The sequence below is a fragment of the Larus michahellis genome, chromosome 17 (assembly GCF_964199755.1).
Source record: "Larus michahellis chromosome 17, bLarMic1.1, whole genome shotgun sequence".
Classification (NCBI taxonomy): domain Eukaryota; kingdom Metazoa; phylum Chordata; class Aves; order Charadriiformes; family Laridae; genus Larus; species Larus michahellis.
Genome location: NC_133912.1, coordinates 8,915,051 through 8,937,747, shown reverse-complemented (window position 1 = coordinate 8,937,747; position 22,697 = coordinate 8,915,051). Strand labels below are relative to the sequence as shown.

The window sequence follows — 22,697 nt, the reverse complement described above, 5'->3', positions numbered from 1 at the left end:
AGCCCTACAGATGGGGGTCCCCTTGCTCTGCGGGCATCCCGGGACCCCCCCACCTCACCACGGTGGGAGCCAGGCCGGGGCCCAGGGGCGATCCAGTTCCTCAAAAACCCCTGGAAGCGGCCCCGCTGGGGCAGCATCGGGCTGGTTCCGTCGTCGGCGTGCCCCAGTCATCGGCGTGCCCATCCACCGTCGCTCCCCCAGCCCTTCGGGTCAGTTACCCTGAGGCGGCACAGCCAAAGCTCCTGACACAGAACCGCTCTGGAGGCCTCACCGCCGCCTGTCGGGACTCGCGCTGGCGCTTGGGCCGCCCACGGGTGGGCGGGAAGCACGGGGCCCCCCGTGCGCCACAGCCGGCGCTCTCAGCCGGCGGAGGCCGACACCCGCGGCGTGCCCGGCCCCTCCGCTGACAGCACAGCGGCCCCGAGGCACGGGAAGGCCCGCTGCCACCGCGCCGGTCCCCTCAGCGCCCCCCCCGCCGGCGGCGCGCACTAACGGCCTCAGCTGGTATGAATTTGGCGCCTTACCTTCTCATTGGCCGGTCTCCGCGGCCAATGGACTCGGGGCAAGCGCGGTGGCATCGCACGGACGACCAATCCGCGAGAAGTTTCTTCCGGCAGAGGTGCCAATAGCGAGGCGCGGCAGCGCTGTCCAATGAGCCGAGCCCTACTTTGCGGAAGGTTATAAAAAGGCTGGGGGCGAGGCCTCCCGCTTCACTTCACCGCGGCGCTCCGGAGGGAGGACAGCGCCCACAGCGGACCGAGGCGCCATGTCTGGCCGTGGCAAGAGCGGCGGTAAGGCCCGAGCGAAGGCCAAGTCTCGCTCGTCCCGGGCCGGGCTGCAGTTCCCCGTCGGGCGCGTTCACCGGCTGCTGCGGCGCGGGCACTATGCGGAGCGGGTGGGGGCCGGCGCCCCCGTTTACCTGGCCGCCGTGCTGGAGTACCTGACGGCCGAGATCCTAGAGCTGGCGGGCAACGCGGCCCGCGACAACAAGAAGACGCGCATCATCCCCCGTCACCTCCAGCTCGCCGTCCGCAACGACGAGGAGCTCAACAAGCTGCTGGGCGGCGTCACCATCGCGCAGGGCGGCGTCCTGCCCAACATCCAGGCCGTGCTGCTGCCCAAGAAGACCAGCGGCGGCGGCACGGGCCCCAGCAAGGCCGGCAAGAAGGGCAGCGGGCAGCAGTCGCAGGAGTACTAGGCCGGCCGGTCGCCCCGGCACCACACAAAGGCCCTTTTCAGGGCCACCCCCATTGCTCATCGGGAGAGCTGCGATCCGCGGGGGGGACGGGGCGGGGGGTGAACGGACATCCGCAGCGGGCTGGCGGCCGGGCGCAGGGGCAGCGAGGAACTGGCCCGCTCGAGTCCGGTCAGAAAAACTGAACAGGCGAGCTGCTCCGTAAACACACTTGCACCGGTGTGCGTGTAATTTCACTGTATTTATCGCCTGTTACATTCAATGGACATTGCATAGAAAATAAAACAATGCTTCATTTCTAAAACGGGACCCCAGTAAGGTGCCATTTCAGTGTTTCTACAAGGCACTGTAAGGCATGAGCCCCACCAAGAGAAGAGCAACCCCCTACCAAAAACGGTACCCAGTTTCCAGTAAAAGGAAAGGGTAAAGAGTTGCAGAGAAAGGCACGATAGCCTGAATTTGGGCTTCTCTTCCGCTCCCCCTTGACTGGTTGGCACAGATGAATGACTGTCTCGGATCATCCACGTAGGTGAGCATACAAGGGAAACCAGACTGGCTGTCCACTTACTTCCCCCGTTTGTTACTGGCCGATTGACAAATTTGCAGCGAAAAACTGCAAACCTAATTCCTTACCATAACCTACGATGGACACAGCATCTGTGCTACTTTACTACGGGGAAATCTAATAGCAGCCTTCAGATGAGTGAATAGGCCCAAATAATAATGGTGACTACTGAAAGTACTTTGGTACTGTCAGCACAGTACAGCACTTCAGTACAGTCAACGATGCCGCTCTGATGATCCATCTGTAACGAGTGCCTTGCTCCTAAATGAATAGGAGAACGCTTAGACTAATTTTATTTTTTCTGTTTCAACTTCCTAGCTACAAGAATTGTTGAAAAAACTTCATAGAGGTACTTTCCAATTTAGAGAAATGCATAAGGGGGTGAAAACCCTGAACAGCATAAACTACTTGAGTTAGTTAGCTTAGTATTTCAAGTTTTTGTGCCCAAACATCCAATAAGACCGCTTCACATTTAAACAAATCCCTTCCTCCAAAAGGGGATAATAGTGTAGCTGCAAAGACTAGCGTCATAGCAACTGTGCCAACCACACCAGAGGTTTAGCGGGCATCGTTGAGCTGCCTCGCCACACTAAGGATATGCTTCGCTCCCTTGCTCAGAAGTAAACTGGCTAGTTCAACACCAAGGTTCTCTGCAGCTTCCTGGGCCTGACCAGGGACGTTCTTGGCTGTGATGCCAACACGCTGCACATCGTCATTTGGTCCATCTTCACTCTGCAAATGTAAACACCTGAATGTAAGGCAGCAGGAAGGAGCAGGCAATGAACGGTTTGAGCCACACGTGGAACAGGATAAAATCTGGGGTCCGAGGAGCCTCAAGAACAGTGCGCTGTTACCGTTTCCAAGGAACCAGACCAAAAGTAATAGATTTCAAGAGGTCTGGTATTGTCATTCAGCTTCAGGTTTGGATTTTGAAGCCACCCACGTACCTGTTGGGGATAATGAACGCTGGTCTGCATAGTCTCCTTTAGGCTGTCAGATCCATCCAAACTGTAGACTGCTCCTGTCAAATACAACTTGGAAAAGACATACAGAACGGATTAATACCGCATTAACAATCAGAAAGCCAACTACGCCCTTTTAAAACAAAAAACAAAACCAAAACCCCAACCAACCACGCGACATTCAAAGCTAAGTCTGGAGGGGAGGCCTTTGTAGTGCAGAGGGATCAGCAAGGATAGCAGTGGAATACAACTATCAGAAAAGCAATCCCTGTTAGGGAACAGGCGACTTCCCAAGGAGAAAGATCAAATTTTTTCTAGCTTCCCATCTCCTTAACCACACTCCGTTGTGTAAAAACACTGATTTTCTGGGGTCAGAAGTGAGGCTTTCAGATCTCAGGGCAACACTACCTTTAAAGAAGAGAGCGGGGTGGAAATCTGGTACTTATTGTACGGGGATTTTTCTAGAAGCCTGAGCTTCAGTAGCCAGACCCGTTCTCAAACTCCTGCTTTGGACACAAACCACGAAGGCTTCAGTCAGGAGCCGATAAAGGTATCTGCCGGAGTTGCCTTCAGGGAAGGATCAGGGAACATACATGCACTGGAATAGGTTTTCAGAAATAACACCAGATAAATATCAAGTACTCCTCACCTGGCCATCTTTCAGCACGGTGTTGACAGCGACAGGGACGCTACATCCACCCTCCTAAAACAGAAAGCAGCTGACACTGGAGGCTCCTACCAGACACATTCAAGGCTTTTCAAAGCCTCTGAAAAGTTTAGGCTGCACACAGCCCTGCCCAGCACTCCTCAGGCCCGTCTCAATTCAGAACCAATTTCTACTTCGCGGTTTTAGGAAAAGTGTAACAGGTTTCCCATGCTATGGCATCGGGTCAACCAGCAGAGCAGTATTTACTGCTGCAGGCAGAAGAGCGAGGACACCACACCTACCAAACGTTTCATAAAGGCTCTCTCGGCAATGCAGCGTAACACGGTGTCTGCATCATGCAGGGCAGATACCATATTCAGTGTCTCTTGGTCTTTGGCACGAACTTCCACTGCTAAGGCACCCTATAAGAAGAAAAAGAAACACAGAACACAATCATAATTCCTCAGCTTCATCCATCTCTGTGTGCACTCAGCGTTGATCATGAAACAGAACTCAGGCTTGGATGCATTTCACTAAGGGAGTGATGTTTAGACGTTTATAGAAATGAATTACAAAACAATTCACTGGTTGCAGAGCCATCCTACAGCAGCTGCTGTAAAGGGAAGATTTGACCTGACTTCAGCCAAGTGTTCAAGATCATGCTGTCACTTCAAACCGTTCCAGAGCCTCTCTCGGTTATGACTGCATACGTAGAAACACCCACCCCAAAGTCCCTTTAGGACAAGAAGGCTGGATAAATCCAAACTTCCCAACCTTACCTCAAGATAAAGAGCAAGTGCTGAATGACTAACAGTGACAAAACAATTATTTTCCAAAACGAAAACGAGACGGGGGTGGGGGGAAGGAACTGCACCCTGGCAAACACATGATGAAAATCACAATTTCAGACTGAATTTGCGTATTTATCACCTGTGACCACTAATGCATCGCCAGCTCGGGTTTCGCAAGTTTGGCCCCCGCTGTGCAGCCCTGTGCGAGCTCGGCCGCACGGCCAGCACAGGCCTGCCTGCCTGGAAACAAGAGCTCTGAGAACGCGCTCCAAGGCAGGTGTTTCAGCTCCACCCTACGGGAGTCAGGACACCGAGCGTCACAGGGCGAAGATACCGCAGTGATTCTGCACCATTATGCCGGTACAGCGCAACACTGACCCTGCCAGAGCCTGCCCTGTATCTGCTGGGTCGTCCCAGTGCAGCTGTGACACGTTAGCTTCACCGTTTACCGCTTTTCCATTACTGATAGAAATCTGCCCCCACCACACCGGGTAACAAAGCCGACTACCATTCTTCCCACACGCTGTGCCTAAAACAGCGTGACGGCCAACAAAAAGATCGATGCAGTGGTTCTTTGGCAACCAACACCCGAGAAGTATTCGGCACAATTAATCACTCTGACACATCATACTGCTGCCAGCTTCAACACGCAGCACGGGTTACAACACAGAAGTCCTAACGTACCTGTCCAACAGCGTACAGACAATCTTCAGGGCTTAGGAGCTGGAAGAGAGTAACGTCAGAGTCAGCTCAGGTTGCGCTGTTCAGAGTACAGGAGGCGAGAGACAAATTCTAGGCTCACCTCTAACATCAGCTGCTTTTGCGCCTGACCAAAGAAATATCATCTCCCCCTTCCCATGCCTCAGGGCTTCCACCCCCATTTTCTTTCACCTGGACTCTAACACTTTGCGAATTAGAAAAATCTTACCAACAGAAAAATCTTAGTCACACACACCGCTGTGCTGCTGGACTCGTGCATTGTGAAATGCTGGGAGACGATCAGATTACAAACTGTTATTGCACCACGGAAAGCTGAACAGTATAAATTTCTGTGCCAAGAAAACAAAACCAACCACCACCAACAAAAAAAAATCCTCCCTGAAGTGCATCGAATCACGAGCTAAGGCGGCGATGGGTTCAGCAGACCGCATGCTCATCTTTGACGGGACGACCGCAAGGTCTGAAAGGCACCCAGCTGACGGTTCGGCAGAGAACGACGCTGGCTGCTCCTCACCTGGCCGATGCGATTTTCCCAGCCCATTCTCCTCAGCCCAGCGGCAGCCAGGATGATGGCGCTGAAGTCTTCCTTCTCATCTAGCTTCTTTAAGCGGGTGTTTAAATTCCCTCTCTGTAGAAGCGATTAAGCAAGCATAGAAAGAGCAGGCACAGTCCTATAACCACGCTTGAGTGCGTTTACAGAAAGTACCGAATCCAACGGCCTCCAAACGAGAATCAGAGTGCCACTCTGACAGAAGCGTTCGACACAGACAACTGTTTCTTTAAACAGAATTTTGCAGAGCATTCAAGCATTGACTCTCACAAGTTGTATGTGTCACTCAAGCACACTATTAACGCACAACACCAACTTCTTTTGCATAGCAGGGAAGGAGGTCTGAAGTAACCATGTCTTTTAGCACTAGGTCGGCGGCCCACAGTGGAACTAGTGGCCCAAATCGCGTTCCTGGTATCGGGAACCAACTGGCACTTGGCCACGCCGCTGTGACAAACACACGGTGGGCACCCATCGAGTAGTTTTTCGAACATTCCTTAATGTACAAATTCATCTGCAACCCGAGTTGCAGATGAATAATAATAATAATAACGAATAATAAGACAGATTAAGGCCGGCCCCTTCTCTGCAGCCTCATGAGAGACCAGGGAACAGAATGGGTTTTGGCACGCTGAGTCCCCTCTCCGAATGGGCTCACGGAGGGCAGCCTTTTAGGAGGCAGTTCGTTTTTCTAGGTCCGGGGCTATCAATCAGCCTTGATTCTAGATTTCACATTAAATTATATTCTCCCATTTGTAGCTTTACCCAGCTCCCACATTTTGCCAGAAAAGGATACAATATCCCTGAATTCTAAGTGAGGGAACTTCTTTTTGAGCTGGGCGGCTCTGCGAAGTGAACTGGTTCCAATCACACTGTGGGGAAAATAAAAGCAATGAAATCTAGAATACTCCTACACTCACCTCCAGCCAGAGATACGTCAGAGCTTTCAAGGAAACAAACAACGCATTTTTTTTTATTATTTTTATTGAAATGAAGATCCAAGAACCTGCCAATGATTTATATCTCCTTACAAGAAACAAACCCGCTGTCTGAGGTTCAGCATAAAGCCTGGCTGAAGCTGGATGCAGGCAAGTCACTCCCGAAGAACCGATTTACAGGAGGTGCTTCTGGAGAGAAGCCCCCAGCCACCGCCACGGACTGACGAAACCTCATTTAACGACCACACCACTTGTCGCAGGAAAAAAAAAAAGAGACTCGACTGCCCCAAACTGAACCAGACATGGCCAGACAACTGTAGTAACTAAAATGGAAGGACTTCATCAACGACAGAAACGCGGCGGGAGGAGAACCTTTGGAAACAGTAGGGCGCATAACTGGAAACCACAAAAAACTGCCAGTCTGGGCAGTAAGCATTTCCTTTCTAGAGACGTACACTATTCGCTTTTCTTAGTGCCCTGGCACCTAAACCAGACGAGATTTTCCTGCTATCCAGATGCACAGAAGCGCGAGTCTATGTGTCACAGCTAGCTTGTTTCTTTTACTTTAACACAGGAAAAAAAAATATCTTTCTAATAGTTACCTTCATCTGAGTAATTTCACTCAGCTGTCTCAGACAAAAGTCTCCAATAACCTCTACGAAAAGCCAGGGAACACTAGTCATGCAATTCAAAATGGAGAAACCCTTCATGCTCCCAGCAGAACCATAAGAAAGTGACGCGGGAAAAAAAAAAAAGAAATCGGAACTGGCTGGGTGAGAACAAGAGCGCAGTTCAGGCCCATGCAAGCTAAAATACCGCACCAGACACCCCAGCTGCACTGCACGAATTCCCCTGCAGTATGCACAATACAAAGGAGCAGGAATTCACTCTGGGGGCTGGTAAGAAAAGGTCCAACTTGAGAAAACCACTGCAACTCAAGGGTGGCTCGAGACATCCAACCGCACTCGGCGTACAGCACTCCCGCGAGGCAGCATTGCTCTTTTCATCAAGTGGGTTTAGTGTCCCGTCTACGGAAAGCTCAGGGAAGGCAGTGTAAAACCACTACGGGACAAAGCAAGGAGATCACTGACTCGCCACTGGGAAGCATGAACCAACTCCTCCCTTCCGTTTTTGTACCTTTCCTCCCCCTCCTCTCCCCACTCACCTCTTTTCAGGAAGGAGGCTCAGTGTTTTCCCACAGTTTTTGGGATGAAAGACAACAGCATCAAGTGGATTTTCCCTTCTGCAAAATAACGCAAGCACAGAACGACTGAGACATCGTTTCATGGAAGGCCGTTAAGCTTAACGCCCAGAGGAACTGCCTCTGGCTCCAAAATACCCCATCACCATTGTAAAAGCAAGAAGTTCCAGCAAACCCCCTGGCTACAGAACACTAGGACTGCTCTAGCGTGTCCCGTTTCAGAGATTGTCCAGAGGGCGGTCAAACTTCGAACGCCTAAAAGGACCTGAGCTGACTGCGCTTTCCTACCACTACCAACACGGTAAAATGCAAGTCCCTCGGAGGATCGAGCCTCACGCCCGTACTTACTTGCAGACAGCGCCGATGGTAAAGCCCGGGGGAAGAGACGTTGGCAGGTCCTTCAAGGAGTGAACCACAAGGTCAACTCTAAAAATTAAAGGAGAGTAATCACAGAATAGATGGTGGAGCTCACACGGTACCTACCGTAGGCCTGCAGGTCATCTACAGAAAAGTGTGAATCCTCCCTGGAAATTACTTTGGAGAAGAGGGAGGAATTTCTCCTGCATAGTTAGCACACAAATATGCCCATTTCTCCTGCATAGTTAGCACACAAATACGTTAATAAATGTTAACACTAAATATGTTATGCAGCATGCTGACACCACCAAGCAAAGTTTTATTTTAAAAGAACGTACTTGCAAGCAGGAGTTAGCTTAGATTACATCCTCTCTGACGCACATGTAAACAGGAGAAAAAACCTCACCAGGGCAGAACAAGCAACACAACTCCACTTAAAAATAGACGGCCTAAGCCCAGGGTAAAGAGGAGAATAAAATAAAAAAGTCAACAACACTGACTTATCAAAGGATTTCTTAGCCAGAGAGGTACCAGAGCAGTAAGAAACTAGATCACATACGCAGCAAGCCAAAGATGTCCAAAGAGCAACACAAATGCCAGAGCAGGAAGAAAAAACAATGAGCTCTTACTCATTTCTTTCAAGTGCATTTTCCAGCTCTTTGGTGAAGAGGCTCTTCTCCCCAATCTACACATAAACGGAGGAACACAAATCACAGAAGAAAAATTTGCAAATACATCAAACACAATTACTTCCTGCGCAGAGGAAGAAGAGAACCTTTACCTTGGAAAGTGCCGTATCCAAGATCTTGTCTCCAGTTGTTGACATGGCAACTGCTCAGAGAGAGAGCACAGGTAAAACGTGAGGCTTGGTCACAGCATAGGACTAGATGGGAAATATCTATGTAACGTGTAACGAGCAGCGCAGCGCCACACAGTACCACGTGAACGCAGACTCAAGATAAATGTAAGAGCAGCTCAAATCTAGAAATACACTGCGCTCAAGACAAGTGAAATTTGGATTTCCTTCACTGTCCTCAAAAACAGAGCGAGGGGGAAGAGGGCAGGTTTTGGGAAGAGCTGACCCAATGGGAATCGCCACGGTCTTTCTCTGGAGTGCCACTAAACAGGTACTCAGCCGTTCTCTTCAGTGCAAGGCCGAGCTCCTGTTATTCCTGCGCTGTTGAACACCTCATGCCCTGGACAGGAAAGTGTTCTAACGCATAGCGGGCTGCGGCCATAGCGACACTAGGTTCTCAAACAGAGCAAACTAACACCGTCAGCATGACACACGCAGATCTTCAACCGTCAGGAGCTTATAAAATCCACCTTTCTCGCCTAGAAGAAACCAGCAGCAGATGCTCAGCCACACAGCCTAACCGAATTCAGATGGCACTCTTAGATAAGCGGGGTCGAATCTCCTCCTCCTCGTGACAGCACTCTACACACACCTCTTGCACACAAAGATAAGTGGCTGGCTCCCGCTGCCGTCCACCCCATGGCAGCATCCAAGAAAACTTACCAATCTCAAAGTGGAGGTCGGGGTACAGCTCACGGAGCATCTCAACTACGCTGTCAGTCTGAATCCGGGCCAGCTGCAACGAAGCAGAAAGCAAAGCCCTACACAAAGAGTACATCAACCACACAGTAGCTAGAAAGGACTTTGCCATTCTTCAATGGTCAGGCATGCGTGACCGCTACACTGTTTAAATCAAAAGCATTAGAAATAAGTAGCCCCAAGTACAATCGCTCATATGTACAAACTCCTTGAACCATGTGAACTCATATCACGACCACAGCATTCCACCAAAGTGGCAGAATAACATCTCCCTGTGCCCAGCACTGCCGTGATCAAAGCACTAGCAAGGCAAAGCAAAGAATTTATCGAGTTAGAAAGAGCAACTAGAGCAGAAGACTGTCAGGATTCACGCACTCTGCTCCCAGCTATGTTGTCAAGGTCACTAGCTGTCCCCCAGACAGAAATCCCACTTCTCGATACCACCTGGGCGCTTTAATTCACAGACAGTATTTACCTATTAACGCGAGGGGCTTGGTTTCACCTCTGCGGCTTGTGACTGCTGGAAGATGCCCGCATCATCAGGGCAGAAAGATAAGCCAAACCTCCCACGGCTCAGTGATGAAAGAACAAGTCACATCACACGCTGGGCACCCTCTGCTTTTTCTAAGAGTATGAATTTTACCAACGCTGCAGGTTTTGGGAGAAGCCAATAGGATTTCACCAGGCCACTGGGAAATCTATAGTTACTGGCAAATATGAGTTACTTATCCTCCGTAAGACCAGAGCTCTACGTAGAGGTTTTGCAGACAAACACACAAAAGTAACAGCTGCGGTCTGCAGGCATAGCAAGCAGCAGATCTTAGAGCAGTAAAACGCAGGAAGAACACTCCCTTGCGTAAGGCCAACAGAAGCGAGTAAAACATAAACAGAATTACACCAGCAGAGTCTCATTCCGCACACAGGCAGCGGCAGACTCGAGCAACCGCAGGTGAGTTTCAGCTGCTCTCCCACCGATGAGCTGTGCAGCCCGGGGCACCACCTTTGCCCGCAGCACCGTCGTGCCCCACACGCAGCTGCTTCCCTGCGCAAAGCGCCGCAGAGCCGCGGGTCAGGGAAAGCGGCAGCGGGCACGCCTGGCCGCCTCCCTCGCCTTCCCCAACGCACCGAATCCCGCCTAGGAGGCGCGACCCGAGCGAACGCGGTTATCGCGGCGCGAAGGCCCCGGGGGGGTTTATCTCCCTGGGCGAGGCCGCCCCGGGCCGGCGACACCCGCTCTATCTCTGGACGCGGCCCCTGCGGCAGCCGAAGCCGTTGGTCCCCGGGAGGGTTTTCTGGGGGGCCGTCAGCCGTTTGCTCTTCCCCGCCTCCCTGCAGGAGCCGCGCAAGCCTCGCAGGCGAAAAGCCCACAGCGAGATCCCCGTTACCGAGCCTCCCCCCCCGTTACCTCAGCGGCAGCCGCGCCACCTGGAACCGACCGCGCTGCTCGCAAACCGGCTTCGCACCGTGTCCCGCCTACCTGGCTCCGGCGGGTGCCCACGCGGACGGCCCTGCTGCCCACGCCGTTCTCGCCGCCCTGCGGCGACGGCCGGGTCACCGCCGCGCCCCCCGCCTGAGCCCCGTTCCCGGCCGCCGCTCCCGGCGCCGCCATGACCGCGCCTGTCCCGCAGCGCTCCATGGCCCCGCCCCGACACCCGCCGTCACGTCCGGCGGCCCACGTGACCCCGCCCGCCCCCGCCCCGTCACGGCGGCGGCGCTGAGGGAGGCGGCCCGGCCGCCCCCGCGGCACTCGGTGCTGGCAGCCGGTCCGTTTATTGCGGGGCTGAGGGACAGAGCGAGGGGAGCCCGTACAACGCGAGCGGGCGCCGCGGTCAGGTGCTGCGCTTGGTGTGGATGAGCAGCTCCCGCTGCAGGCCCGCCTCGATGGTGGCGGCCGCCTTTCCCGAGGGCAGGTCCGTGATGAGGGTGAGCTTATTGAAGACGCCTCGACCGAAGTAGTCGGCAACAACGGAGAAGCCATCGTTGGAACACTTGAGCTGCCGGACACAAGGCAGCAGCGTCAGCAAAGGCCACCGTCCCCCTTCCGTTCACCCCCTGCGCTGGCAGCCTTCCCATGGAGGCCCAGCCGGCCCCTGGCTGTTCTGCTCGTTCAGCCAAGGCCTGCACCGGCGGCCTCCTCCACTAAGGTTTGCCTGCTGTTCCGCCTCTTGTTTCAATCCTACATTTGAGGCATGCGCTGAAAAGGTAACGAACAACTACCTTAAGCAGGAAAGCTACTCTCTAGTTCCCGCATGCATTGACACGTAGTTAATGCCCCATTCTGGACACGGGCCTGTTACAGCGGGTCCAGAGGAGGCCACAGAGATGATCAGCAGGCTGGAGCACCTCTGCTGTGAGGACAGACTGAGAGAGTTGCGGGTGTTCGGTTTTGGGGTCAGGTGAGTTTCAGGAGAGCAAAGGACTCTCTAAGCCCCATATATAATGCAGTCACCCTAGTAGGGCCTAATGCCTCGCTATCACAGACAACGTAACCGTGTTTACAAAACCCTTTCAGCCTTACACTTCTCTACCAGCCTCTGGGGATCTGTAAACAGATCTAAACCCTATTTATTTAAACGTGATAAGACAGGCAACGTTACCCTACCTGATGCTGAAACTGGTCGTGCAGATCTCTCTTCTGCTCCTGGGCTCGGATCATGTCCATCACTTTGCGATTTTCTGGCATGCAAGTAGGACATTCTGAATCGCTCTCAGAGTAACTTTCAAAGCAGTGCTGGTGAAAGGAGTGACCGCACAGAAAGTGGACTGAAGGCAGCTCCAGGGCACTGGTGCAAATGCTACACTTGGTCTTCTGAAAGATCTTGGGACTGAGAGAGTGAGAGGAAGCAGAATGGCGAGAGACACAAAGTGTATTTTTCCTTAGTAAAAGAAAACAACAGTTCTATCCTATATATAAGACAAAACACACAGTCCCGCACCTTGCTTTCAGCTCTTCGATCTCCCGGCGGATCCTTGTAGTTTCTTCTCGGTATTTTTGAATTCTCTGCTCATCCTGCTCTATCTGGCGGCTCTGCTTCTGCAGCTTGTTGACAAGATAATCCTTAATCACAGACAGTGTGGCTGTGGAGTTATGAGCCAGCGTCTGCACAACTGAGAGCAACAGAGATGTTAGTTTCAACACAAGCAAAAGCACTGCAGCTGCAGTAGTCCTAACCGATCGCTCTCCTGTAAAAGGCCACTTACAGGCAAAGACAATCAGCATTCTTACTGAATCGTGAGAGCTCATTTAAAGACTCAATTTCAGTTTGACCTCTTCCAGAAACGGGTGACTGGGGGCATGTTTGGATAGCTATAGCTTGGAGCAGAAGAGGCAAAGCAAGGATCTCGTGGATTGGATTCCATTTCAACTTCTCCACCAAGGCATAGCAGGAATTTCAGCAAGCCCTTCACCTCCCCACACTGATGGAACAGAAATCATGTACAGACATCTCTCTCACGGATCTTTTTCCCTCATTTGGGAGCTGTGACTGACATCACTTTTCTCTGCAGAGCAGGGAACAGAGTACTTCAAATGGTGGGCTCAAACTTTGTTGATACTTCTCTCAAATTTCTGATCTACAGAGAGTACTATCAGCTAGTTTGGGTTTGGGTTTTTTTTTCTGGGATGCCACGTGTTATTATTACCAAGCAGTGGAGGCATAAGATTCTTGTTCTCGATGTGTTTCAGCACCGCAGCAATATACTCTTTGCAGTCCTCCTCCTTCCGCGCAAAGTAGCCAAGAGCCTGTTCCCAGAGACAAGCCTCTTGGTCTCCATACAACTCACACACCTCAATCACCTTCTTGTACTGCTCATTCTGCATGTGGTAGTGCATAATCTGTTGGAAACTACGGGAGAAAGAGAGACGCATCAGCTGCAACAATCCATCTCTCCTTTTGACTTGTTACAGGGACCTCAGGTTTTCACCCAGCCACACAATCCCCAGACATTCACACGGAAGCCAAGACGGGTCTGTGATTCAGCTCTCTACATAACTGCCCTGCTCTGACAACAAGATATCCTGAGTTACTGAAGAGGTCGTTACCATTGTAAGACAGCAACAGTTACGGCTCAGAAATCCCTGCAGTGGGAGGGGAGGGACAGGACTCTACAGACAAGAGCAACACTCACAGTTTGCCCTGCTCGTAGAGGTAGAGGACACCATCCTTGAAATTGTGCATCTGACATAAGACCAAGGCCTTATCAAAGACTGTTTTGAACCTTCCGCTCTTCAGGAGGGTGAGGGCTTCATTGTGCAGCTTCTCCTTGACCTACAGGGAAGGGGGAGAGGTCAGGTACGGCAACACACACAGAGAGCATTTCGCACTAAGACCTGACAACAACTTGCAGCTCTTGCACAGGGACAGTTTTGCTGTTTGCCCTCTATCCCTTTTAAGCAAACAGGATGTGATTTCTTTTGCCCAAACAGTCAGCATCCTCAGAGATCTAGGCAAGCAAATAGAGCTGCTTTTGTGGAAGAGGCATCTGCCGACAGGGGTTGTATTGTCTGGAATCTGTTCTCAAATGAGATTCATACAAAACAAGCTCAGCCTCACTGAAAGGCGTATTCTCCCAGACAGCAGGTTGCTTTCCCATTTACGTGCCGGTTGCCCAGCACAGCATATGTACTGCCTCATGTTATCAGTGCCCATCTAGAAAGGCTATGGGTTGGCAGGAATGCAAATGGGATTCAAAGACACAAAATCTCCCTCTCAAAACACAAAACTGGAGGAACTCAAACCTGCTCATCTTGTTCATGTGCCCAGTTCTGGAGCCGAAGTTCCAGTAAAGTGTCATAGACACCCTGCGGAGAGTCAGCCTGCACCTCAGTCATGTGCTCCAGAAAAGCCTTCAGTTCCCGGGAGTTGTTTGCAAAGACTGGAATGAACTCCTCTGAATTAGCCTGTAACACAGACAGAAAAAGTGAAGCACCCAGATCAGTCTCAACCAGACCACTGCTTCTTCCCGGCCACGTGGCACACTCATTCCCAGAGTCTGTGATGTGACGGATACAGCACAGCGTGGGATGCCAATTACGGCAGGAATCAGTTCTGAGCAATAGCTTTAAGCAGTCTCTCGTCTCTGGGACCACCAGTACACCAGGACGGGGCTTCTCATTACACCGAGAACATCAGGCCTGCACCACAAGGTGCGCAGGAGCTTGGCGCAAAGTCACTGCTCGAGAGCAACGACTCTCAGTCAGCGCAAACCGTACCTTTTTACCTTCCAGCATCCCAGGGCCTTCATTGTCTCCCGACGGCCGGTAATCAGTGCAAAGAATCTTCAGCAATTCTGTGGTCTCGTTAGGGACATGGTGCATCAGGATTTTACCATACCGCTTCATGTTACTCTCTGCTTGATCAAAAGGCAGTTTTCCAATGTAGCGCAAAGCCTCTTGGTAGTTCTGTGGAGGCAACCAGCAAAATCATCACGTGATGTCGGCCTCCGCTCTCCACTTCAAGGTCAGGACGGAAAGCACTGAAGATATGCTGCGAGTATGCCACAAACACTGTTAGCTCTGAGTTCTCACCCACTTCACTATTCCTGCTTGCTTTCCTCCTCAGGGAGGAAGACTGGCTGTGGTCCAGGGGAAAGAGAACGCAATTTAGATTCACCTCTAACGACCCTCCCTCTTGAAAGGCACTGTAAAAAGCCACATGTGCAACAGAACAAAGACGACCCTCCGACTACCACCCCTACTCTACTGCAGAAGCTGAAAGAGGAAAGCCGGCGCACAAGCGGCAGCAGGTGTTGTTACTGCTGCCTCAGCAGTCCTGTCAGCGTGCTAGGCACAGAGAAGAGGTCGGCGAAACGGTATGCCGACTAAAGAGGAGGCTAGAGAAGTGGTATTCTCCCCAGTAAGAACACGGGAGCAGTAACGTCTCCTCACCTTGATGTCCTCTAGCTGGATTTTGAGGTACCATTCATGATGTGCATGCTTCTCCGCCAGGTACACAGCGTGGGAGTAGTAACCCGCTTGACGAAGCACCTTGATCGCCGTTTCCACATCAAAGTGGACCTCGCTCTCACTCGTCTACAAGAACAAAAGCAGAAAGATGGTCCCTCAGCAATATTCCCACAGTCCACAAGTGGAAATCATTTCTGTAAGAGGAGGAAAGCCAGAGCAGGGACGACTCAGTACCTCTTCTGCAAGGGAAAGGCCACAGGTGCAGAAAGGAAGTAGTCTAACTGTCTCTCACGTGCTTGCCAGCAAAAGCCAGCACAGTCCAGACTCAAATGGCAAGCCAGCCAAACTGAGAACGTAACCAGAGCTTGGAAATAAAGGAGCAACAACAGGGCTACTGAGGGACAAATCCATTCTTCTCTCTCTCTCAACAGCCCCACAGGAGCCAGTGTGCAACGTCACCGCGACCCGTTTTTAATTCTTATGACATAACACCTTTGCATGATTTCACCTTCCCCCAGTACCTTAATGAACTCCTCCAGTTTGGAGCTGTCTTTGAGTTTGGTATAGCAGTTCAGCAGAAGCGTAGTGTGGTCCGCATTGGCCAGGGACTGCAGGTGCAGCGTCTGCAGATAAGCGGTGAGGTTGTGGATACGCTGAGCATCCAGGAATTTCCGAATAACGTAAGACGGTTCCAGCTTCCCTATAGTTCTGGGAGGGGAAGAGTTACGTTACAAGAGACCATATACCCAGGAAATCAAAATAAATGGGGAGATTAACAACGGAGCACAGAGATGCCTTAACTTCAGCAGGCACTAACCCACTTGGGACAAACTCAGCTATGCATCAGAAGTAACAACTGGTTGTGGTGAAACTTCACCCATCCACACGTACGGCACAACAAAGAACCCTCTACAAAGGCCACGATCGGGACGACAGTGACAGCACACAAGGAGTTAACCCTCCTTTAAAGGAGGCAGTGAGAAGATGGACTATGCTCTGCCCACAGCTAACTGGAAAGCCCAAAAGCCAGGGAACAGAAGCTGTGTTTTCCCTCATTTCAGTCGCATCACCCAAAGTCAGCTTTAAACATTCATGCCCACGCGGAGCAGTTCAGCCACAGTTATCCTGATGCTTAATGCAAGATGACAATAAAATACACGCTGACTCTTGCTAAACATTGGGACTCAAAAGTTTCAGTTCCCCACAAACCTAACCACTTTGTGGCATTTTAAAGAGACTGAAGTTTTCAGCAAGCCCCAAAACAGCCTGCTCCAAGCTCTAAAAAAAAAAAAAAAATCGAGACGTTTTAAACTTGACATTAAGCTGTTTGAGCATTTTCCAAGAAGACTGCCATACATGGTCAAATCACATCATCCATCTTACCTAGAGCAATCCCTTTTTTCTAATGACGTCATCAGACCCCACTCCATTCCCGTGTGCCTTCATTATTCACATTTTAATGTAATTAAAGAGAAGAACTTTATCCTAAGATGTATGGAGCGGTTTTCAAGCAACTTTTTCTGAGGCTTTTAATCTCACTGACATGTTTCTCTCTGCTGGTAGAATTTTCACCTCGTGTGTTGCTTTTTTTTTTGTTTGTTTTGGTTTGCTTTAATTCCTAGGCTGAAATAGAGGTCGAGGCTTCCATAGCTCCTACCTGCACGACCCCATCACAGCTCCACAGGACCCCTGCTTACCGGATATACTGCTGGATGGCTCCATCGTGGTTCCCCTTGTTATACAGATGATCGCCATACTGCCGGAAAATCTCTGACAAGCCATCGCTGTCCAAGTGGTGGCTCTTGGCCAGGTTAATGGCCATTTCAAACAAGTTCTTTCTGAAGAGCATCTGTTAAACACACGGTAAGATCAGTATGAGGGAAACACCACCCCACAAAACACGCCTCTTCTTTTTGGTGCTGTACACATACATGTGCTCGGGCTTTTAAGTACACCAAATGCCTTACAACCCTGGTTATGCTCTAAAGCTACTGGGTCACTTGTTATGCAGCTGAAATACCTGAACGGTTCGACTTTTCAGCCGCAGAGCCAGTACAGTCTTGCAGATATAGGGCAGGGACTAATAACAAAACGGACTGACATGCCTCGAGTTTGGTTTGTGTATCCTTCTCCTGCAGAACGTGAATCTTCCCATCTCTGGTCAGTACATACAGAGAACCCCACTCTGCCAAGACATCCACTATGTCATCGAAGATCGAGCTGTATGCGATGAATTTGTTGCACAAGTCATAAATATTCAGGACTTGTCTGTCCGAATTCTGTGCCTCGTTCCCAGCAAACTCTGACCTGGAGAGCAGAAGACAGTTTTGGAAAACAGGGAGAGCGTCACTTGAATTCGTGACACCTACACAAACTAGGGACATCCAGAGAGCAAGACAAAGGGGGTTCATTTGGGCGCTTAAACTAGGCGGACTCAGAGGCAAAACACCATGTATTTATAAACAAATTCCATCTATGCCTTAGACCGAGAAACTCACAGGACTGGAAAAAAAACCCCAAACCAAAACCCACTCATTCAGCATGCTTAACCGTGCTACTCTCGCAATAGAAGTTAATCCACATATGGGTCTGGATGAATCTTAACAACCTCTGACAAAGTTACATTCAGCCCCCAAGAGCTAACCTTCACAGGGAAGGAGGAAAAAGAGGGAAAGCAGGAAGCTGCAAGAGCAAAAAGAACTCATCTGTTCCACGGAGCCCTACTTTGGAGATGTCTTTTGGTCCTTGGAGACAATGATGAGGTACCCCCGATACCAGTGGACAATCAGCTTTTGTCCCTCGAAGGCAAAGCAGGGGCCACGTTCGTCTGGCTGATAAAGGTACACGCATTCGTTCCCTGCCACGATGAACTGGAGATCCTGGGAGGGGTCGCTGAGAGACGAACAGCGCAATCCACAGCCGTGAGTGTCCAGCTCCAGGTGAGGATAGTCTTTCACTGAAAGCATATAAGACTACAGAGGAAACGCAAGGTTTTGGGAATCGCTCCGCACTAGACTCTGAAGGCAAGGCAATTTGCAGGTCAGAGCCTCATTTTTCCCAATTAACTTCCCACCTGGATGTTCTCTGTGGTCACCACAAAGAGATGTGTTGTTTTGCCAGACTGTCGGAAAGCAAGGCCGGTAACCGGGTAACTGCCTTCATGTAGGATCTGGGTCTTACTGTGCCGGTCCCGAGTGATGTCTCCTTTTGTAAGGACAACGCTCCCATCCGCAAATCCTGGCAAAGGGGACAGACTGCACTGTTACTTACATGGCACACCTGAAACGCTATCCAGGGTAAGTTAGGGCAGCTCCAGTCAGCGACAACACTTTGCTCGCCAGCAACGTATTAAGTAATGGGATTACTGCCGGTTCTTGCGTGAAGGAAGCACGTGCCAAAACCCTGTTACGCCCATTAGGGTTCAGAGCTGGCACCCACCGGCACGCAGCACATCACCGTTCCGCAAGGTTCAACTCGCTTTCCACACACAAACTTCACTCACGGGTTATTTTTGTTTGAGTCTGTCTGTGTTTTATTTTACAAATAGCTTTCTCATCCACCAACTGCAACTATCGTTTTGATTCACTTCCTTATCTGAAATACGCTACACACTGTAAAAAGACTAGAGATTTCCTAAGAGCGAGTAAAATGCGTGGTTTTTCACAGCTTGCCAGCAGCCCCAGTCTGGGAAATTGCTCCAGGGTGGAAGGCCACAGCACACGTACAGAAAGCTTTTTGATTTCACTGCTGGGACCAACTCACTGAAAGCACTTGTAACCGCACAACATTTCTGCTCTTGGTCTGTCAGAAGTTGAGCACGAAATACTACAAAAGAATGGTTACACCCAAAAAGGGAAAGTGGCTTTTTTTCTTTAAAAAAAAAAAAAAAAAAAAAAAAAAAAAGGTTTCTATGCAGTGCTTGAAAAAAATCTCTCTGAAACATTAGATATCACAAACCCCATGTTTTTTCCTGCCCTACAACAAAAGCTAAATTTAGTACTAAGTTCAATAAATGCATAACTGTACTGACTGTCGTGGAAAGATGACATCACCTAGAAATACGTCTTCCCTTTTAAGTATCAAAGTTATTACTCTAATATATACAGACTCAGGCTAAATTTACGTATTTATCTTCTCAAGCTCTCTGACAGCGCAGGATACACTATGTCTCTGTGAGAACAACGTAAAAACTGCGCAAAAACTGTCAGGGTGCTGATTTCTGTGCTATTTATTCATTTTCCTTACGTAAGGACTGTAAGGTTTTTCTTAAGCTATTACAGTTCGGTTTTACTTACCGATAGCCATGAAATTAAGATTCTCGTGGACGGTGAGGCAGGATACAACTGTAGGCTTATTACCTGGTATCGCTGGAAAAATTCGCGTGCAAAGGGGATTGCCGCCATCTCGTTTCTCCAGGTTCCAGACTTTAACCTACAAACGATGACGGCCCAGCGTAAGCAAAACGCGAGGTATCAGGAGGGCAAGAGCCGGCACAATACATAACAGAACGAGCAAGGTACTCAAGGGAAGAAAGGCCGGCCAAGGTAACCGCTGTAGTTTCACAGATGGCCCGTAATACGAAGGCGCTGTCCTCTCTTTGACTTACCAAGGGGTTAATGCCCTCCTCATCCTCCCCAACAGAAACCAGGATACTGTGCTGCTTCAGCTGGTACAGGTGCGTTACCCGCAACTTGTAAGCTTGGAAACTGCTGAGCTGGAGGGAGCGAGGCAGAAACCAGATCTGCCCTTCCATATGTAGAGCACGGTTAAGGCACACAGTTAAGGGGGAAACCCGGCCCCGCCGAGCCCCCGGCCGGCCCCGGCGCCCGCCCCCGCCGCCTCCCGCAGGATATCCCCGAAGACGAGGCTGCCCCGGCCCGAGTCGCAGACGGCGATGCCCGGGGGCAGGGCGAAGGGCTTCCCGCCAGCCCCATCCGGCCCCGGCGGCTCCTTCACCGTCTCTCTGTCGAAGAAGACGAAGCGGCGCCACTGCAGGTAGGCGGCCATCTTGGGGACGGGCCGAGCCCCCGCGCCGCTCACGTGACCGCCCCAGCCGGTCACGAGGCAGAGCACGCGCCGCCCCGCCCCGTCTCTCCCCAGCAGCGGGGCGGGGGCGGCTCGAGGGAGCGATGAAGGGCGGGCCCAGCGCGCGGCCTGGGCTCCTCGGCGGCGCCGGGCCCGCGCCTCCCCCCCCGCCTGCCTTTCCTACCGGGGGATTTTTTGTTCCAAAAGCCGAGAACCCGTGGATCAAAATAAAGGCAGTTCGACAGGCGAAGCAAAGCTGCGCACGCGGGCAGAGCATCATCGGAACTCACCCGCTACTGCCCCCGGCAAAGCGCGGCCGCCGCAGGCGGAAGGGCTCCTCGGGGAGACGCGAACCGTGACCCCAGGCCGTCCCCTCGCCGCCGCGCTCCGGCCTCCATCACCCGGCCGCGGCCTCGCACCCCACCGACATCCCTCCCCTCACCCGTCCTGCAGCACCCCCCGCAGCCTGCTCGCTGCTGTGGGGCGGGTGGATTAAAGAAAACCTCAGCTTAGCAGCCGCCAGAGAACGGCCCTGTTAGTTTATCATTTCACGCTGGGCTCACCTACGTTTCCCCTGTGGAATTTATACGCAGAGCGGGTGACAGCACAGACACCTGAAAGCAAAACCTCACACGGATTTTTACAAGCCTGCAAAAGTCACTGTCCTTTGTAATGAGTTTCTTTCTCGTCTTCATTCCCTTTTCTTCACCCACCAGCACAGAAAATGCCCCGAGTTTTACACAACCCTGCTCGAGTGCAGCTGCTCCGCATCAGGCCAGCTCCAGCTGAAGAATCCAACAGATGTAAGAACTCCAGGATCTGCTAAATCAGACACTCCGCATAGACAATTACTCCTGTGTTTACACCAGACAATTACCTGTGAGGTTTTCCGGGACCAGGCAGCAAGTTCCAGCCTTGGGAAGGTCTCACACCATTCCCTGTCACACAGCCTTGGTCACGGCTTACAAACTTTTTTCCAGAGCTTTCACAGCACTACCAGCCCAAGGTTCACAAAGTGCCTTGAACAGGACAACCCTTTTCCTCCACCCCATGACTTAAAGAGCTCTCTGAACAAAAGCTGCAGTCTTACTTTTGACATTTGCTATAAAATTTTCACACTACACTTTGGCTGTGTGCGCCAGGTATAAGGCCTCTTCCGCGAGGATACCCAAACAGTTTTTACCTTGCTCTTTGCTGTAACTGCTGGTGGCACTCAGCTACTCTGGTTGCAAAAAGTGAACAGACGGCGGGTTGACAACAGAGTCCTGTATGCACCGAAGCGTGGCAGCAGCTTTCCCTCCCTTTCTAGGCAGCCTTCCCCTAGGCGCAAGTGAGAAAAAGCAGTGCACCCTTCACAGATATTTCAGCTGAGAGCACAAGTGGCTCTGGTGGGAAGAGCCCATCATGTCCCACGTCCTCTCTTTACCTGCGGAAAAGAAAGATGAACAGCGTAAAGATACAGCCCCAGCAGGCTTCTGCCGTGCTGCTCCGGCCCCTTGCAGAAACTCTCATTGTCAAAGACGGGGCCAGCTCAGCGCTGCAACCGGCTGCCAGGTAAAAGTCTACTCACCCAGTTGAGATGAGACTGCAAAGCATCGGACCCACGAAGAGCACATGCTGCTACGTAAAGAGACCGCCTCTTGTGGCTGTCTCGCTCCCAAGGGCAGAGAGCCTTCCCATTTACCAAAATTGACTCCTCTTCTTGAGGCTTCTCTCCAAAGCTCGTTGTGAGTGTCTGACATGGGCCAGGACACTCGATAAAGAGCTCAGCACTCTTTTCGCTCAGTGCAGATAAAAGAAAAAATGAGACCAAAGTGGAGTTCCAGGGAGCTTTTATTGAGTTTAATCAACAAAATCAGGATTTTACCATTCATCTTTTTTGCACGTGGAACTCATGAAGCTCTTCACAAGTCAGTGCTACAACACACATACAGCCAGAAAAATACACTCTCAACAAAATCTGAGCTCCACTGGAGAGTTTGCCAATTACCGATTTAACAGAAAGCCAATTTTCCCCTCCCTCCCCTGAATGATTTCAAGGACTAGTCCGTATTGTTCGCTGGTTAACAGTAAGAATACCAACCTCTTGACTAGGGACCAGTGGATTATATTCCACCTGAACTGCAAATAATTTCTTTTCTTGAAATAAAAGTTCCAGTTTCTTTCAATAAAGGGAACAGTGACTATTTTCTTCTCCTGACACCCCTTCCCCATAATTATTGGTTAAAATACAGCAAGGCTGTATCTTAATAAACCCATCCCTCCCCCCACCCCTCCTTACCCTTCC

At 51.0% G+C, this 22,697-nt stretch overlaps 3 protein-coding genes across 5 annotated transcripts; 1 reads left to right on the top strand and 2 right to left on the bottom strand.

The window, feature by feature from the left end:
* The first annotated feature begins 766 nt into the window (after positions 1 to 766).
* On the top strand, positions 767 to 1,504 carry H2AX (H2A.X variant histone). The gene has a single exon (XM_074560892.1). It carries the CDS (start codon positions 767 to 769, stop codon positions 1,196 to 1,198), a length of 432 nt encoding a protein of 143 aa, XP_074416993.1. The 3' UTR covers positions 1,199 to 1,504.
* HMBS (hydroxymethylbilane synthase) lies at positions 1,418 to 10,612 on the bottom strand. Of its 3 annotated transcripts, none has more exons than XM_074560889.1 (13): positions 10,377 to 10,612; positions 9,445 to 9,517; positions 8,707 to 8,756; positions 8,555 to 8,610; positions 7,917 to 7,994; positions 7,533 to 7,610; positions 6,226 to 6,301; positions 5,394 to 5,507; positions 4,844 to 4,882; positions 3,671 to 3,790; positions 3,372 to 3,425; positions 2,708 to 2,794; positions 1,418 to 2,492 (listed from the first exon to the last, which is right to left on the bottom strand). In XM_074560889.1, the coding sequence occupies exons 2-13, from the start codon at positions 9,482 to 9,484 to the stop codon at positions 2,319 to 2,321; spliced, it is 966 nt and encodes a 321-aa protein (XP_074416990.1). In that variant the 5' UTR covers positions 9,485 to 9,517; positions 10,377 to 10,612; the 3' UTR covers positions 1,418 to 2,318. The 3 variants fall into 3 exon arrangements, with proteins under 3 accessions (XP_074416990.1, XP_074416991.1, XP_074416989.1); XM_074560890.1 differs by lacking the exon at positions 10,377 to 10,612 and adding an exon at positions 9,956 to 10,077; XM_074560888.1 differs by lacking the exon at positions 10,377 to 10,612 and having other exon boundaries at positions 9,445 to 9,542.
* A 622-nt stretch (positions 10,613 to 11,234) lies between these two features.
* VPS11 (VPS11 core subunit of CORVET and HOPS complexes) lies at positions 11,235 to 20,733 on the bottom strand. Its single transcript, XM_074560885.1, has 16 exons — positions 20,239 to 20,733; positions 19,992 to 20,140; positions 19,681 to 19,816; positions 18,459 to 18,622; positions 18,110 to 18,357; positions 17,491 to 17,692; positions 17,083 to 17,234; positions 15,907 to 16,093; positions 15,368 to 15,511; positions 14,693 to 14,881; positions 14,219 to 14,380; positions 13,609 to 13,748; positions 13,123 to 13,325; positions 12,417 to 12,588; positions 12,083 to 12,305; positions 11,235 to 11,474 (listed from the first exon to the last, which is right to left on the bottom strand). The coding sequence occupies exons 1-16, from the start codon at positions 20,390 to 20,392 to the stop codon at positions 11,310 to 11,312; spliced, it is 2,790 nt and encodes a 929-aa protein (XP_074416986.1). The 5' UTR covers positions 20,393 to 20,733; the 3' UTR covers positions 11,235 to 11,309.
* Positions 20,734 to 22,697: the final 1,964 nt, after the last annotated feature.